At 44.2% G+C, this 16,472-nt stretch overlaps 1 protein-coding gene across 1 annotated transcript; it reads left to right on the top strand.

Annotated features, from left to right (window-relative positions):
* Positions 1 to 6,118: 6,118 nt before the first annotated feature.
* On the top strand, positions 6,119 to 6,782 carry LOC108069791 (uncharacterized). Its single transcript, XM_017160029.3, has one exon. It carries the CDS (start codon positions 6,182 to 6,184, stop codon positions 6,620 to 6,622), a length of 441 nt encoding a protein of 146 aa, XP_017015518.3. The 5' UTR covers positions 6,119 to 6,181; the 3' UTR covers positions 6,623 to 6,782.
* Positions 6,783 to 16,472: the final 9,690 nt, after the last annotated feature.

Genomic DNA, 16,472 nt, shown 5'->3' with positions numbered 1-16,472 from the left:
CTGAAACTGAGCAATGGGATCGGGGAGAGCGCGTGATGAATGCCTAAATAATGCGCTTAACCCTGTGCGAACATAATTTATGGTGTGCGGATATGCATGAGTACAGTACAAGCCGGCCAGCAACACACGCTGGTTTCATTGTTATTACACGGACGTTGTGGCCGCTGACCAATCTGTAAGCCCTCTGCGCTGCCTGGTTCGCTGCCATTTTGGCCAAATTGATTAATTACGGTCATTCGGGGACGCAGCAGCGCTGCATAAGTAGCATAAGATGCCATAAACCGCCGGCCAGAAGTCCCATCGCATCTCGCAGTCATTTGCCACTAAGGACAAAAGCCGCCGAAAAAGCGAAATTACCCAAGCGTAGCGAACGAGAGATCTTCTTTGGTCTCCAGGTCGCAGTCTGAGCCTTGCCGCTATATGCCGCAATTGATTTAAGTTACCCTGCCTCGAATGGGCACAGAGGTTGGATGGGAAGAAGGGGTACATTCGGGTATATACGAGAATGCATATATAATTGTGAATCGCCTCTGGGCGTGCTGCATGTTCTGTTGTAAGTAATAAGCATTTTTATGTCGCAATTGGCCAGGGAGGGGTTAAGGGCAGGCCGAAAAAAATAATGCTTAACACGCCGTTGCCGCTGACATGCTCAACTTGATGATGAGGCTGAAGCTGCCCAGCCGCGGGCTGCAAACTGCGCACCGCTCTCTGCTTGAATAATATTGAAATTAATTATTTTTGATGGAAATTATTAAGTAATTTTTATGTAGCCATGGCCAGCGAAATAAGCGGGCTCGTTGAGCAGCTCCAACCGCTCCCCTCCTAATTAATTGTATTTATTAAATAACATAATAAATTAGCGCTTGCACTTGTTGTTATGCTTGCTCCAATTAAGGAAGTGCCACTCCAAGACGATCAAAATGTCGGGTCTGAAGTCCCCACCAAATTGGCTATCGGGTCAACCGGTTTGGGATGTTTTTCATTTTGGCTCTGTTGATAACGCGCTTTAATTAAAAATCTGCATACATTTTTGGGCATTGAAAGTCTCGCTGCTTTTTCCCCCATATCGCGGTTTTTGCTTCGCGAAGACCCGCCAAAAAAATATCAAAATCAAAAGCGGCACTGGCTCTTTTATGACAGATCTCACTTTAAAGTTGACGTCCGAACTGTCAGAAAATAACACTTCAAGTCTGGAAAAGAGGAGATGCAGCTTGGCCGTAAATTCATATTATTTTGGTGGATTTCTGATGTGAAGTGAAGTTAATTTAGCGACGGACACAAAAGAAATTTAACAATAAGGCTTTAGCTTCTACTTGGTTCACAAGTGTTTATAAATAAGTACTTCAAAAGGGCAAGGGCTCTTGAGGAGAGATCAACCTTTGTTAGCGATTTTGTTACCGTTTTGAAAATTATAGATCATTCATCGAGTAAGATCGGGGATTTTTTGGTACTAAAAGTCACTGAGAATCACTTCCAGTTGATGTTCAATTTTTGCACGCCTATCCTTAATGGTTGCCTTAACGAGTTCCAGATAAAAGCCGTCTTAATTTTTCAAAATTATAACCTTCATGCTTGATTGTTTTCCGTCGAAGCTGGATGCTCGGCCACAAAGTTCAAAGGCCTCGAAATCAGCCTGCACTAACTAGGTAATATAACTGTGCCGAAATTAAACCCATGAATCACCGCGTGGCATTCATAAAAACACATTTACATTTATATATTTATACCAGCCTTCTATTCAAATGACCGATACCCTAATGTGTAATTTTATTTCCCTCCCAACTTCTTGATGGGCTTTTCAACGGGCCCTTTCACATTCGCACATAATAATCTTTTGGGCTTTGGCTTTTTGGAAAGTCTTACTTAGGAGGCCTGTGAAAATGATCTCAGATTTGGAGCGAGATGCGATGGGTGGGGATTTGAGCATTTTCAAGATGATTCCGTGTGCTGTAAACAATTTGCAAATGGCTCTGGGAGGCTTTATCTTAATGATGCATAATAAAATTATGGCGGCAATCGGCCGAAATCAATAACAGGCCGCAGAGAAAGTAATTATTGGCCGATCAAGTGGGTCCGACACCCGTCAAATCAGCTGCCTGGCTCTTATCCGATAAGAGGGGAGTTTTGGGTTAAGACGCGGCCGAGATGAAAGTCGGGGTGGGGCGGTTTTTAGCCCAGGAGTCCATCTGCTGCTCGTTTGCGCCCATCGTCACTTGATTGAAGGCCCAGAATGCAGAAGCAGGCAACAAATCAACGCTTGGACTGCTTTTTTGTTGCTCTTCCTCCTCTGCAAACTGACCTACAGCAGCAGCAAAGGCAGATCGCAGATACCAGATACCAGTTCTTCGGCCGCAGCTTTTATTGATGCAAATTGCATGCCCTGGGCCCTGTAATCAGTCCGTGTCCGAGGGCTCTGTGCGTGCAATTTGAGCGACAAGTCGATCCCCGATTCCGATCCCGATTCCGAATTGGGTCACATTTGCTTGCGAGGAGCTCACTTAACCGCGATGATTGGCCAAATGGGAAATGGCTAGTGGCGGCGCCACCTAGCGCCCGCTGCCTGCACCAAGCCGCTTCACTTGATTGACAGCCCCTTTGGGATGAACGCCCTTGTCAGAGTCTCAGCCTGCACCGCTGTCCTTGCCGTGTAACGAGCTTTAAATAGCTTCAATTACAGGCAGAGATTGCATAATACCCGGCTGGGATTCGATTTCCCTGCTCCTGTTTTCCCCCTTCGAGGCTTTGAACTTAATACTGGCAGACAGACGGACGGACAGACAGGCGGACATACGGACAGAGCTTGACGAACGACAACGGCACGCCAGGAGGTCATGTCACAAAAATATCCATTAACACATCATAAAAATTAAAAATTAAGAAACCATACGAGCGAGGCAATAAAACCGCAATGCCTGCAAAATAAAATATCTGCGGAGTGGAATAAAAACGCCAAGGCATGCCAAGATAATCGCAGACGAGAGAGAAAAGTGAAACCGGTAATTATGCATTATGTATGCACGCCACCAACGCGGCGGATTAAAATGAGGAGCCGGGGATACCAGGATCGCCATAGCCATAGCCATTGCCGAAGTGAGCTGGCGAGAGCCGGCTTACTGGCTTACTGTCTGCCCACGCTAAGTAGGAAACACATTTTTCGCGTCACTCCGCTTTTTTCGGCAATTTACGTGCCTTGGCGCGCGACCCGCAAACAAAAGACTTAAGCGACGAACCGGCAGTAACATAAATTTCACTTAATTGCAGAAGGCAAAAGCCAGAATGCATTCAATCGATAAACAGAGTGCAGCGAATAAATGCGTTCGGCACGCTGGCAAAATGCTTAATGCTTAATGCCTGGCCCTGCGAAAATATGCAGAGCACATAAAATTAAGTAAAACAAAAGCTGCCCAGAACATTTATCTGCACTTCGATTGCGCTTCCATTGAAATGCATGTGGAGCAGTTCAACGTCTTCCGCCTGAAGATCGCAGATTGCAAATTTGTCGCCAGATCGGCAAGCACTTCCCAGTAGCAGTTGCTCATTTTCATTGTGCCGAGGCTTATTTCTCACTCGCAGGCAATGACAGTGAATACTGGTACACTCGGAGAAATTATGCGAACTGGCAATTAAAATTTTACTACTGAACTTAAAGGTTTGAAAGTGGAAAAGCTGGAAACACAAATGACAATAAATATTTACATTTTTTTTGCAAGCTACATTGCAATTTTTAATTTCCAATAACTTTTCTTCCAGTGCACCCTCGCACTCGAAACTTTTTGCCTCGCTTTTGGGCCATTTTTTCCCTGCAAGTGTTAAAGTCAACAATCGTGAGAAAAGAATTTTATTGTTGTTTAGCCAGTGTGTGGGGCTGCACTTTTTTCGTGCCTTTTCTGTCTTTTTGTTTATTTTCATTTTACGGATACTGAAGGTCACTCAGCTTTATGCCTTGATTGCCGGCTGCGGCTGGGCCAACTTGAAGTTGGGGCTCTGTTTTCGTATCTTTGTGGCCTTTTTTCGGCTGCATATGATGCCTGCCAGCCCCAAAAAGCGGCCTTTGTCGAGAGCTCGCCTTTATGTCTCTCTTTTTCTTTTTCTGGCTGAGGGGGCTGCCCCCTTTGCCCACCGCGCTCATGTTAAATTGTCCGTTTCATGTTTCTGCTTAAATGTCAGTTGTAATTTGTTGTATTAACCCATACCACATGAATTATGTTTAGTTCGAATGTAATTGATTTGAATGCAATTTGAATGGCAACAACACAACGGCCGCACACGGCAACAACAATGGCTTTTGAGTACGGCTAAGTATTAACAATAACACAGCCAGAGCCACAGGAGCGTCGTCGGCAAGGCAAATTGAAAATTGCCCTCAACTCTGGCCGAGATTAAATGGAATTATGCAAAAGAGCTGCCTGGGAACGGTCTGCGGCGATCCGAACACGATCTCAATGAGAACTTCATCAAGAACTGGGTGCAGCTGGGATGAAGTGGTGAGGTGTTGCCTTGGCTAACAATGATATCGATATATGTCGGCGCTAAGTCAGATATCGCATCACGACCTCCTGACAACTCTAGCCGAAATTATACATCATTTTGGGCCTTTTAATGTTAGTCTATGTATTAATAGTTTGAAAATATCATTTAAACCAAAAAAGTGAAGTTTTAAGAGGGTAAAAAATATTCTCTTCTATTATGGCGAAAGTATTTTCCAACCATAATAGATATGGGACGTTCCATGTCAACCCGGCCACCCCACTTTTTTCTTTTTTTTGTATGTGGACAGTACCACATTGATTGCAAAGCCACTTGCTTCCAATAGTTTACCTCATACCTATTTTGTCAATGTTACCACTCTTTCGCCGTATAATCGCGTTAAAAAGAAAACACAAAATCATTTTTATCCTGCGAACGGAAGAAACAATTAGCATGGTTCAAAAGCAGAAAAATCTGTCTTTTCATAGCCGATTACGAGAAAAAAAATAGATTTTATTGGACCGTAGATGACCAAGCGATAGCGTTTTTAAAGTCTAAAAGTAGGATTTCGTCTAAAAGGCCAGTCTGCAAAAATACCATTTTATTTTTCTCAGAAAGCCCCATATTTAACGGATTTTATGCCACTGGTTTCAGAGTGGGATCTCTCTTGAGGAATTAGCTATGAATTCTTTTCATTGATTTGTTAATTTTTTCCAAAGCATATACGATTATTTTATATTACTTATTAGCTTTTTCTGACAGTTAACGACTACAAAAACGTACAAAAGAATTCATAGCTAATTCCTCAAGAGAGATCCCACTTTAAAACCAGTGGCATAAAATCCGTTAAATATGGGGCTTTCTGAGAAAAATATAATGGTATTTTTGCAGACTGGCCCTTTGGACGAAATCCTACTTTTAGACTTTAAAAACGCTATCTGAAAGGGATTCCTGTAACAAGGAAAACAACCTTCACGTTTGAGTTCTGTATAAAAACTGATTTTATTTTTCTAAGTCTTCGCTTACGTAGCTAACATGAAATTCTTATGATTACTTATCTATGGTCTACGCAGAGACCACATCTGTTTGCCTGAGCGGGAGCCTTATCAACGGCCTCCTGCAAAGCGACCCGTCGTACAGGGTGAGAACTATATTTTATGGTCAGGCTCAAGTGGCCTGTACTTAAGATTACAATTGTTCGGCACTGCACCCTTGTACGTTTTAAGTTACAGATCATTATTTACGACTCTGGATAGATTTACATATTGACATGAACAGAGACCGTAAAATCTTAAATTTATGACAATTAGTGTTCTTCTTGAACACTATCGCTTGGTCATCTACGGTCCAATAAAATCTATTTTTTTTCTCGTAATCGGCCATGGGAAGACAGATTTTTCTGCTTTTGAACCACGCTAATTGTTTCTTCCGTTCGCAGGATAAAAATGATTTTGTGTTTTCTTTTCAACGCGATTATACGGCGAAAGAGTGGTAACATTGATAAAGTAGGTATGAGGTAAACTATTGGAAGCAAGTGGCTTTGCAATCAATGTGGTACTGTCCACATACAAAAAAAAGAAAAAAGTGGGGTGGCCGGGTTGACATGGAACGTCCCATATATTAGTACAAAATCCCAGCAAGCGTTGAGTTTTCATTCAAACGAGGTGGGAACTCTCAACAGGAATTTTAATTCTACCTACAGAGCGTCCCCTACATGTGTGTCCTATATTTTGTAGTCCAAGACCTGTCAAACAAAATAGCCGTGATACAAGTGCAGCTAGTACGGGAACTACACTACTCCGCTTCAAACTTTGTGACCATGACCGCTAACCCGTGCATATTCTGTTTAGATGAGCAGAGGTTTCCGCACCGCATATCCTGCGGCCATTCCTTCTGCGCGGAGTGCTTCGAGAAGTATTTGGAGCTGGGTCGGGACTCGCGATGTCCGCTCTGCAGACGCGACTTCAGGCCGGAACTCCAGCCTCCTTTTTCCGCCGATGATTTTGCAGAGGAATCTGGACCGGAGACAGAGGCGGACACGCTGGTGCTGACCCTTTCGGAACAGGAGTGCCGGTTCTTTGAGCAGCTCTATCGGGGACTTTTGGCGAACGGTCGGGAATTTTTGAGGCAGGAAGGCCCTGTCAACGGCATGTGATTCTTGTTATTTTGATAAGTCTACTCATATATATTTATTTTTTCTTTCGGCAAAAACCTTGTCTGATTTTTCTTGTTGATTACTTTTGTAAATCTGTGAATGAGTCACAGTAGGACAAGGGAAACTACTTGTAAAGTTTGAGAACAAAAATAAACTACATTTTACATATACAACGTTTACTATTTAAGGAATATTCCCACTGAAATGCTTAAAGTATTTTATTTTCTTATTTATTTTGTAAGAACTTTGTTAAGCACATTACTTTTAGGAAAATTAAAAATAAATTTCCAAGTTTTTCCATTTTTTATAAGTAATAAATTTTTTGAAAAATAATGGAAAATATAACAAAATATTAATGTTTTTAGACACGAACGCCAATCGATTGGGAATTTTTTAGAACAAATATTTTGTTGCATTCATTTTGAATACCAAATTTTCTTTTTATCTTTCCGTGGATCTGCGCATGAGTGACGCCCAAACAAAATAGTTTATTTTATCGCATCAAAATGATTTTTCTGGTGAAAAATAACACCTTAAGAACCCAAAGGCCGCACTAAAACCAAAAAAAAAGAGAGCTTTCGGGGCAGATCGACGGCTAAGTCAGGTGCTTAGCCCGGCCAAGAGCATTGCCATGTTCTCGGCTATCGCCATCTGCGCTCTTCTGGCGACTGCTCATCCATCTGCGCGTGCTAAAGCCGCTCCATCGATCAGCATTTGTATCTGCTCGTACAGGCGCAACTTAATTAGACGCTTAGACTGGCTAATTGCCGCGCAGTCGGGGCTGATAAATTGATAAGCCCGGCCGCAGATGACCAGCTAACGATGGCCATTAGCCGAAGTGACAGCGGCAGTCGCAGCAGCCGAACGGGCGGCTGAAAAATGGTGCAAAAATGTTTATTAAATGTCCATGCCTGACCGGCGGTCAGTGGAGCAGGCCTAGCCCAACTCACAACTCGCAGCTCGCAACTTGCAACTCTTGCATTTGCTGCATTTGTTTGTTTGCCGTTGTCTTTTTTGGCGCTTTATCGCACGAATCATTTCTGGCTGGCCATTTTGACAGCGTTTTGAGTCAACAACATGGCGCAGGCAGCAGATACAAATCTAAGCGGCACATTATGCAACGGCCGGGCGATCGTGCAAATGCTAAGAGCCAAAAACTATCTCATGGATTTGCGCAATTTGTCATCCTGGAATCGGAATCTGAATCGGAATCATGGTATCGCGGTGCCCCCAAATGGGGGGAGGTGGGATTTTCCTGGGAGTGCGTGTGTGCGGGCGTGGCCGGCCAAACAGTTTTATTGATAAGACTTGCCAGGCGGCTTCGATACAGCATTTAGTTGGCCAATTATTAATGCCCCTTGTCGCCGGTCTGCGTGTAATTTGTGGCAGTGGTTCGAGTCACTGAAATGCGATACACACCGGCGATTGCTCATTTATGAATGTCCCGCGATGGCCGCGATGTGCGATCGTCAATCTTCGAACTTAGCCACGCTTACATGTGATTTAACAAGCTAACAAGCTGCGGCTTTATCGCCGATTAGCTGCTCTCGATAGTGAGGCATATGTGGTAGCCAAATGGGATTAGGCTCTAGACCCTGGGTTCATCGTACTCTCGGCTTTCAACAGATCAACGGAGCCACATGCAACATGCCACATTTTTAGCATTTTTATTATCGCAAGTCATTTGTCAAATTGCTAAACTGACATTAAAGCCGCCTTTCCTGTGGGCTGATAAACCAATTTGACATTTTAGCCGGCTGCGATGATCGATGGCTGCGCGAGATTCAGATTCGGAGTCAGCTTCAGCTGCAGATTCCCCCGATCCACCCAATGCGACTGGGAGTGCAGGCTGGTGACATTTTTGCGCCAATTTCGGTCGCTGGGCCATCAGTTAAGAGCCCAGCCATCAGCCCGGGGACCTCAGACCCTCAATTCGCATTTTTCGCTTTCGGTTTTGCAGCTTTTTGCCTCGTTTTTTTTTGGGGGATGCTGGAAAGGGGGCTTTGTTTTGTTTGGAGTTGCCGTTTGCATGCGTGGGAGTTGCACGAATTGTGTCGTTAAATAATGCTCCATGTTTGTCCTGCACGAGACCCGCGAAACACACAAAACGAAACGAAACCAAACCAAGTCAAACAAAACGGCTGCACTGGGAAAATCATTGTGAATTACCCATTAAATGCGGAAGCGAAATTGGCAGGGTCAAAAAAAATACAATGGATATACCCACAACTTTCACGTTTATCTGTAGTGCCTAATGTTTATTAACAACTAATTTAACACGCTTTTGCAGCCTCATAAAAATAATCGTCGGTTAGTAACTGATAATAACGCCATCTTCTTTAATCAAAAACGTTCATAGCTTTTTGTGGCACCTGTTTTTCGAAATTTCTTTTAAATCTATTCACAAATAATACCCATTTTATGTTAACCAGCCATAAAACTCTATGCTTACCCTCAGTTTTTGCAGTGCCGACAAACAGCAGAAACGAAACTGGTTGGCCGAGAGCGCGGAAGCGCTGCTCAAATGGCAACTGGAGCAGCGTTTTGGGTGGCCGGATCGGGACGGATCGGGTCCAAGACTGCAGTCTTGGGGTCTCCAGACTTCGGGGTCTGGAGTCCAACTCAACATAGTACCTGGCAGCCGTGCCGGCCTTGCATTTGATGTCGATGCTGCTGCCGCCGCGCCGCTTTGTTTAATTGATAGACGACGATGACTGCGACGACCCACGCGGCGGAGCTGCGGATCTGTGCGGATCTGCGCGGATCTGTGGCTTCCAGTTGCAGGACAGGAGGAGCGCAACCGGCGGCACGCGATGTCTTGAATGTTTGGCTCTTTGGCGGCCCACCGCCAGTGGCAGGCAGCCCATCGAACTCAAACTGTGCGCATGCGCATGCAACAGAATGCGACGTCGCGGCGTTGACAGATTGATGCCCCCTAACTCAGTTAAGGCCCCCGCTTCATTATTCAAATTACTTGTGTGTTTGTGCGGAATTTATCAAAGTCCTCCCGCAGTGGAAGACCAGGGAAAATAAAGGCTAAGGTTAGCATGTGGGCCAGTTGTTTCTCTGCATTCGCGTGGGCGTCAAATGCTGTTTTCCCCTGCTCGAAATAAAACTATTTGCAGGTCAGTTGAGATAAGTTCCAGCGTGTCCCTGTTCCCTGTCCAACTTTCCTTTTGGCTAAGGGCAGCTCACCGAAAAGTGGAACGCCAAATGAAATGTATCTGTGAGTCCGACTTCAACTTCAACTGCGACTGCGACTCTGACTGCAACTGGGTGCGGCAAAAATTCTCATAAATCTATGGCCCAAAAATCAGCCGCATGTACATATGTAGATAGCTATATACACATGCTGGCTGGAGTAATTAAAGCAGTTTAACATGTCTGTGAGCCTGGCCAGTTTTTGGAGCTGTCACAACATCAACAAGCCTTCATTCATGCGCTGCGACAGCCACAAGCCAGCCAGTTAGCAGAGGTCCGTCATTCAGTCATCCAGTCAGTGTGGCAGTCTGTCAGTCAGACAGTCATTCGGCCAGCCAAAAACTTGCCATAAATCAACTCATTTGAAATGCATCAAAGGCAGCAATCAGAAACAGAAACAGTAACAGTTACAGACACAGAAACTGCCCAAAAGAAAAACGCAGTCAGTTGCACAAATATTTTTACACGTACCAGCGATTTCCAATTGAAATCGAACATTTCAGCGGAAAGTGAGAATGCGCGGGCGGGGCCAAGAAATAAAAATCCAACAAAAAAATACTAAAAAGCCAAGAAAACACAACTCAACTGTCGGCGGCCCATTCGTGTTGCACAATGTGTGAAAACAGGATCAGAGTCCTGCCTAAACATTTGTCAACCCAGCGGCGCTTATATAATCAACAATGCAGATTCGGTTTGCATTTGGTTTCTACCAATTAAACAGTTTGTCTGCTGGCTGGCAACAAGCATCAATCAAATGGCCAGAAGCACAAGTTTTTTTCGGTCTCTCAGTTTTTCGGTTTTTCGGTTTTGGCCAAAACTACTACACAGAGAAAAAAAACTAAGAACATTGCACTCAAATCAAGAACATTCGTTCTTAAAAACCGGGTAAGCACAAATGTTCTCATTTCGAGTTGAATGTTCTCAACATCAGAACGAAATGGTGTTAGCTAATAATCCGACATTGAGTTCATTTCGTTCTTTTTTCAAGTTGATTTTGTCCTTAATTCAAGAACATTTTTAAATCAAAGGATACAAAAATAAGTTCATTTGTTATATTTTCAGAACATTTGGCTCTCAATTCTATAGCATTTTAAATTTAATTTTAGCTAAAGATAAGAGTCATTTAGGATCAAAAGTAATTTATATGTAATATTAAGGTAGTTGTCCAATTACCTTTTCCAAAAGTAACTTCATCCTACACCTTATAAAGGTGCGGAAGTTTATTAAAGGCTTAAGCCAGAAAAAAGTCTTTAAGTCTCAATATCTGACTTGGCCTTGGTTCATGAAGGGCTAGACCCAGTTGGGAATTATAAATAAGACGAAAAGGGCAAATCTAATGGTAAGGTCGTATTGGAGCAAAGGAAAATGGCCTAATGCGTGCTAGGTGTCAAACGAAAACATCCTAACGCTTTCTAGGAAATCCATAAAAATTAGGGAATAGAGTTTTGAATCACTTTAAGTTGAAATGCAACTTAATTTTTGTTCATTCTTTAGTCCTTTTCGTTCTCAAATTGAGAACGTTTTGAGGGATTGTGGTTTTTGAGAACAAAATCGATTTGATTTAAGAACCCTGTGCTAAAATAATAACATTTCGTTCTTATTTCAAGAACAAACTAAGCTCAACTAGATTTTAAGAACCAATTTAACTTAATTCAAGCACATTTAGAACATTTTGAACTTAAAAAAGGCATTTTTATTTTTAAGAACATTTTCAACTCAGATGAGAACGTCAGAATTCTCTCAGTATACTGAACTACTGTTGGAATCGCCCTCGGAATGCAGATTGTTCGCTGGCTTATGACAGGCTTCTGGTTTTGGGGCGTGGCCATTATTAGCATCGCCGGCCAGTGCTTAATTGATTCGCTTGTTGGCCATGTTAATTGACAGCACGCACGGATGTAACATTGCGATAGCCGGTCGGCTGACACAGGCCCAGTTAGTTGGCCAGTCATTCAGTTGTCAGTCAGTTGGCAGTGGTCCATACAATGTATATACGAAATGCCTATAGGAAAGACAATCGGTAAATTTCACTTATCAAGAGCGAAACAATTAACGACTGCTGCACGAGTTATAAATATCGATGAGTGTCAGGATGTCGGGACGTCTGGAGCCCTGGGACTCGTGAGTGGCCTGACCCACATGCAATTGGCAACTGCCAGCAATTTGCCACCTAGGCGAGAATTATGATCGCCAGCATTTTGCGCTGCCGATAAGGCGGCACAACTTATGCGCAAATGCGGCTGTCACAGGCTGAATCCGAATGGGAATACAGATCCACAGACGACTTCCCACAGGCTCGCGCTCCTCCACACAAAAGTCAACAGCCAGCAGAGCGGTTTCGTTATAATTTCTATTATTTTCCCTTTTGGCATAATTGCAGACAATTTACTTAACGATCAATAGCGTCAAACGGCAGGCAGGCTGAGAGGCTGGCAGGCAGCGAGCCGACAACAGACGTCGGGAAATTTATTAGCTCCCGCAGCTTCAGCTTCGGATCTTGGCCATGTGTTGGCCTTTTGGCAACACACACAACTATATAGTGTAAGCCACATCCACGTGAGAGCCGCTCTTCGTGCCCGGTTTTCTATCCTTGAGCCTCGGCTAATGCGACTGGCATTTTTCTTGGCTTTGTGTGCTTTCGGTTACCATAAAACATTTATTTAAAATGGAGCAGCAGCGTTTCTCCACCGCCAGGCCATGATGTTTGGGCCAACAGATGAACGCTGTTCATATTTTAATTACGCGGCTTTATCACGTCATTGCAGGGTGGCTGCTCCAGTTGCTCCAGTTGCGGGGCATTTTGAAGGCCCAGCGGATAAGAAGCGATTAATCTCCGATTTATGGGCAGCAGCCACAATACGGAAGTCCCCTTGTGGGGCATTCAAATTTATCTAGACCGAATTCACCACCCGAACGGTTTAGCGAGTCTAGATTAAGGTATGCGCATATTAAGGCGAATTTTTTATGGCTCTCTAATTGGCTAATGACTAAATTTAACAACCCAAACTGTTAAGGCACTTGACCCATAAACTTTTATTATTTTTCTTTTTAGCCAAAAATAAATTCCGATTAATCGGTGATTTTGGATAATTAACATACGACCCCGTGGCCACAATTGTGCGTCTATTTTTGGCTGCAATCAGCAGAGACGTTAACCCTTTGCTGAGGCTGAAGCCCCCGTAATTTGGCCTAATCTTGCCCGGGGAGAGATAACCATAGCCACCCGTTGATTGACGATAATGTTGTCTAAATGCACATTTAACAAAGACGGGAAAAAGTGTGGCTAGTTATAACTATTTACCTGTCAATGGCCCAAAGTGTGAGAACACAGAGCCTTGGCTTTCCATAATGCCATAACGCACATTTCGGAGCTCGTAACGAATGAGCAATAAATTTCTAAATTTTCGCCAATAAACAAACGTAATGATCATGTTGAAGATGCTGATCGGTTCGGTTTGGTTCGGAACAGACGGCTCTCTGCTGGACACCCACTGCCCCGGCTGATTATGTTCGTCTGGCCGATGTCTGTATAGGATGATGGGATATATAGAGGAATGGGTAGGGGGTTTTTTCCCCAGCTTTTTGGAAGGAAATCGCCGACGATCTTCGGCGATCAGCAACCAGCGATCGGTGGTCGGCGAAATGTTGTTTATGTGCTGCTGATTATGAGCGGGCGTCGCTGATGGTCGCCGGGGTCTTTGTTTCTGTGTTTTTGATGTTTCAACAACGTCGAACTCCGGGGTCAGCGCGGCAACGACGCATCGTAAATCATTCATAGAGGGAGCAGTTGGTAGGTTGGCCATCCCATCCCGACTCCGGGCTATGGGCTATGGGGTATGCAGCTCCCCTCCGTGAAATTTGTTGCTGTGCCTGCTCACAACAAATTGATTTTAGTCACGATACTGTCAATTAGCTGGCCATGGGTCAGCCAGCTAGGTGTTGAAGCCTCCTGACCCTCGGCCAGCTGGGTCCCCTAAGAGAAGAGAAAAGAAAAGAGATCCTCCTCCTCCGTCGTTTAGGCGCGATTAAGGCCCCAAAGTTATTGTTATAGTTGCCCGCCAGAGCTGCCAGCTACTTTATTAAATCAAACTCCGCACATGATTATTATCACGTGAGCCGGAATGGCCCTCTGCCTGGTTTATGGCCGCAATTTGGCGGCCTTTCGCCCGGCGATCTAATTGAGTGATTTCTGGAATGCCAAATGGGGAAGTAAAGAAAGCCTAATTAACTTTTTACCCTATGCTATGTTTATTTGCTTAGTGCTCAGTGTGCATAGAGGTCTCCACGGGCGAATCGCTGGCATAGCTGGGCGATAATTAAAGAGTCCGTGGAATGGCCCGAGTCGGCAGTCCAAATCCGATCTCCTTTTCGGGGCAGGCGTACCTGTTAGGAGATACTTTGAACCTGTTGTACAGTTAGAGTTACAATTTGCAACGGCCCAAGCGAGACGGAGTCGTTGTGTATCGATGGCGATGCACTTGAAAATCGTGATTTCACCTTTTGTACCACCAAACTACCAAAAGAGCCAGTCAGGCAGTCAGGCAGCCAGCCAACAGCTACAGCAATACAGCCACACAAAAGGCTTCTAAATGGCAAAGTAAACTGATTTACAATCAAAGGCAACGAAGCGCGCAAAGAGCTGCAATGAAGTCGCGGTTTGAGCCCGATTCGCTGGCCAAGAGTCCTCAGAGTCCCAGTTGCAGTTGCAGTACCGTTGCTGCCATCAGCAGCGCAGAATCAATTGAAGTAATTACGAAATGAAGGCACGAACTAATAAACTTGGTCGTCCCCGGTCGGCAGCCTTAACAAGCTCAAATGCTGGGCCTAATCCTCTGCTCCCCCGAAACTAAGCCACCTTCTCAAATGGAAGGAACTGTGGCCACAAAGGCAAAGCCAACTTTTTGCAGACGACGCCACCGCGCCCAAAACTCGCAGTCAAACTCTCAATTTACAGTTAGTTTAAATTAATTAAACGAAATGCACTTAATTAGAAGACAATTCCGATTCCGATTCCGGCTATAACAACTCTCGGCTCTCAGCTCTCATCGACCGTTGGCCGCGGCAAGTGCATGACTTCTGCTGCCTAACCCCGAAAATCGAGAAATCGAAATCAGGCCAAAACCGAAATCTTGGCAACGGAGATGGCGGAGACGGTGGAAATCCAGAGCCAACGGACAGCTACAAATTTGCGAGGGCTCCGCTGTAAGACAGGCGCAATCGATCGCACGTCAGAAACTGGGGCCAGGCATCCGCAGAAATATGGCTTTTCATTTAAGCCGGGTCAAGACGCCCCAAACGCTGACCTCTCCCCAAATGAAAACGAAAACTGAAAACTGAATCAAAAGTAAAAAGGCAACCAGAAAACAAAGGAAAAATAATCAAAATTTCATATGAGACAGGCGCGGCACAGCGAAGTTGGTTTTACCCTTTAAGTTATTAAATTGCTAAAATTATGTTGTGACTTTTTTATATTGTGTCATTATTTAAATGGCTTCATTTGGGCGGTGATTGAAATGATTTTTGTAGTATGATTAAAATGACTTCAGAAATTATCCAACACTTTAAGAGTTTATTACACAAAATATGACATCAAAAATAAATCAAGTTTAATACCTAAACCAAATGAACTATTAAACTAATGAAATCCATTTTTTGGCTAAATAAATCGATAAGTTATAATTATTAAATAATCTCGTGTACAGAAATTTTCAAAAAATTCGGATGCTTTTTTATAGAGCATAAAATGAATTGAAAGGGCATCTCTAGGGAGGGCATCGGGCATTTGGTCATTGGGCACTGGGAGCGACAGAGGTCTAGATTTGGTGGCGGGGCTGGCATCAGTCAATTTGTTTGCCCGATTTCTGTTTCTATTATTACCCTTTGTGGCCGCTGTTGTCGGTTGAGTTTGGCGATGAGTCGCCCTAATCGAGGCGCACAGATCAAAAACGAAAAAGAAAACGTGGCCGGAGATGCGCCACACCCGCATCACGGGGCAAATCGGCGGATCGGACAAATGGAAATTAAATCTATTGTCTGTGCATTGGGTCAAGTGCTGCCCGAGACGTCGGCCGAGATGCTGGCGTTTATTTTACGAACTGGGCGCGTGCTTAAAACTTAGCCGATTTCACACCGATTTTTATGGGGGGTCTGTCGTTGGCTCGTAAAAAGTTTGCCAAAAACGGAATATTAAGAAATGGAATTTTACCGCAAAATTTAAACTAACCATCGCAGATCGGGTTTCATTTTCTCGCCAGCCGAGTTCTAAACTTTAAAGCTGATGATCAATCTGCGATATTGGCCCATTGTCAAACACTTTTGCCCCAGCCTTGCCCTTAATTTAATCAGTAATTGAGCCGAACTCGAAATAGGCCCCGAAATACGATTATAATTTGCTCCATCTAATGCCGGTTCGAGTTGGTCATCAAGTCGGAAAGCCGCAGTAAAATCCCCCAGCGAAATAAGACTCTTGCCCTTGCCAACGCCCACCGAAATGGGTGAAAGCCGCTCGAAAACGTGCACCGATTTTGACACTGGGTAATGGGTAATAGTGGACCCTCGGATTTGGATTTGGATTGGTACTGGAGACTGCAGTCAGTCAGGCTAGTCAGTTTGCAATGATGGTGCTCTCTGCTCTCGAAACGGCGCCCCG

The sequence above is a fragment of the Drosophila takahashii genome, chromosome 3R, assembly GCF_030179915.1.
Source record: "Drosophila takahashii strain IR98-3 E-12201 chromosome 3R, DtakHiC1v2, whole genome shotgun sequence".
NCBI classification, from domain to species: domain Eukaryota; kingdom Metazoa; phylum Arthropoda; class Insecta; order Diptera; family Drosophilidae; genus Drosophila; species Drosophila takahashii.
The sequence above is the reverse complement of the archived record's forward strand: the minus strand, read 5'-3'. Positions and strand labels throughout refer to the sequence as shown.

Bases quoted from the DNA above. Each gene is read 5' to 3' on its own strand.
- LOC108069791 (XM_017160029.3), top strand. From the start codon at position 6,182: ATGTGTGTCCTATATTTTGTAGTCCAAGACCTGTCAAACAAAATAGCC.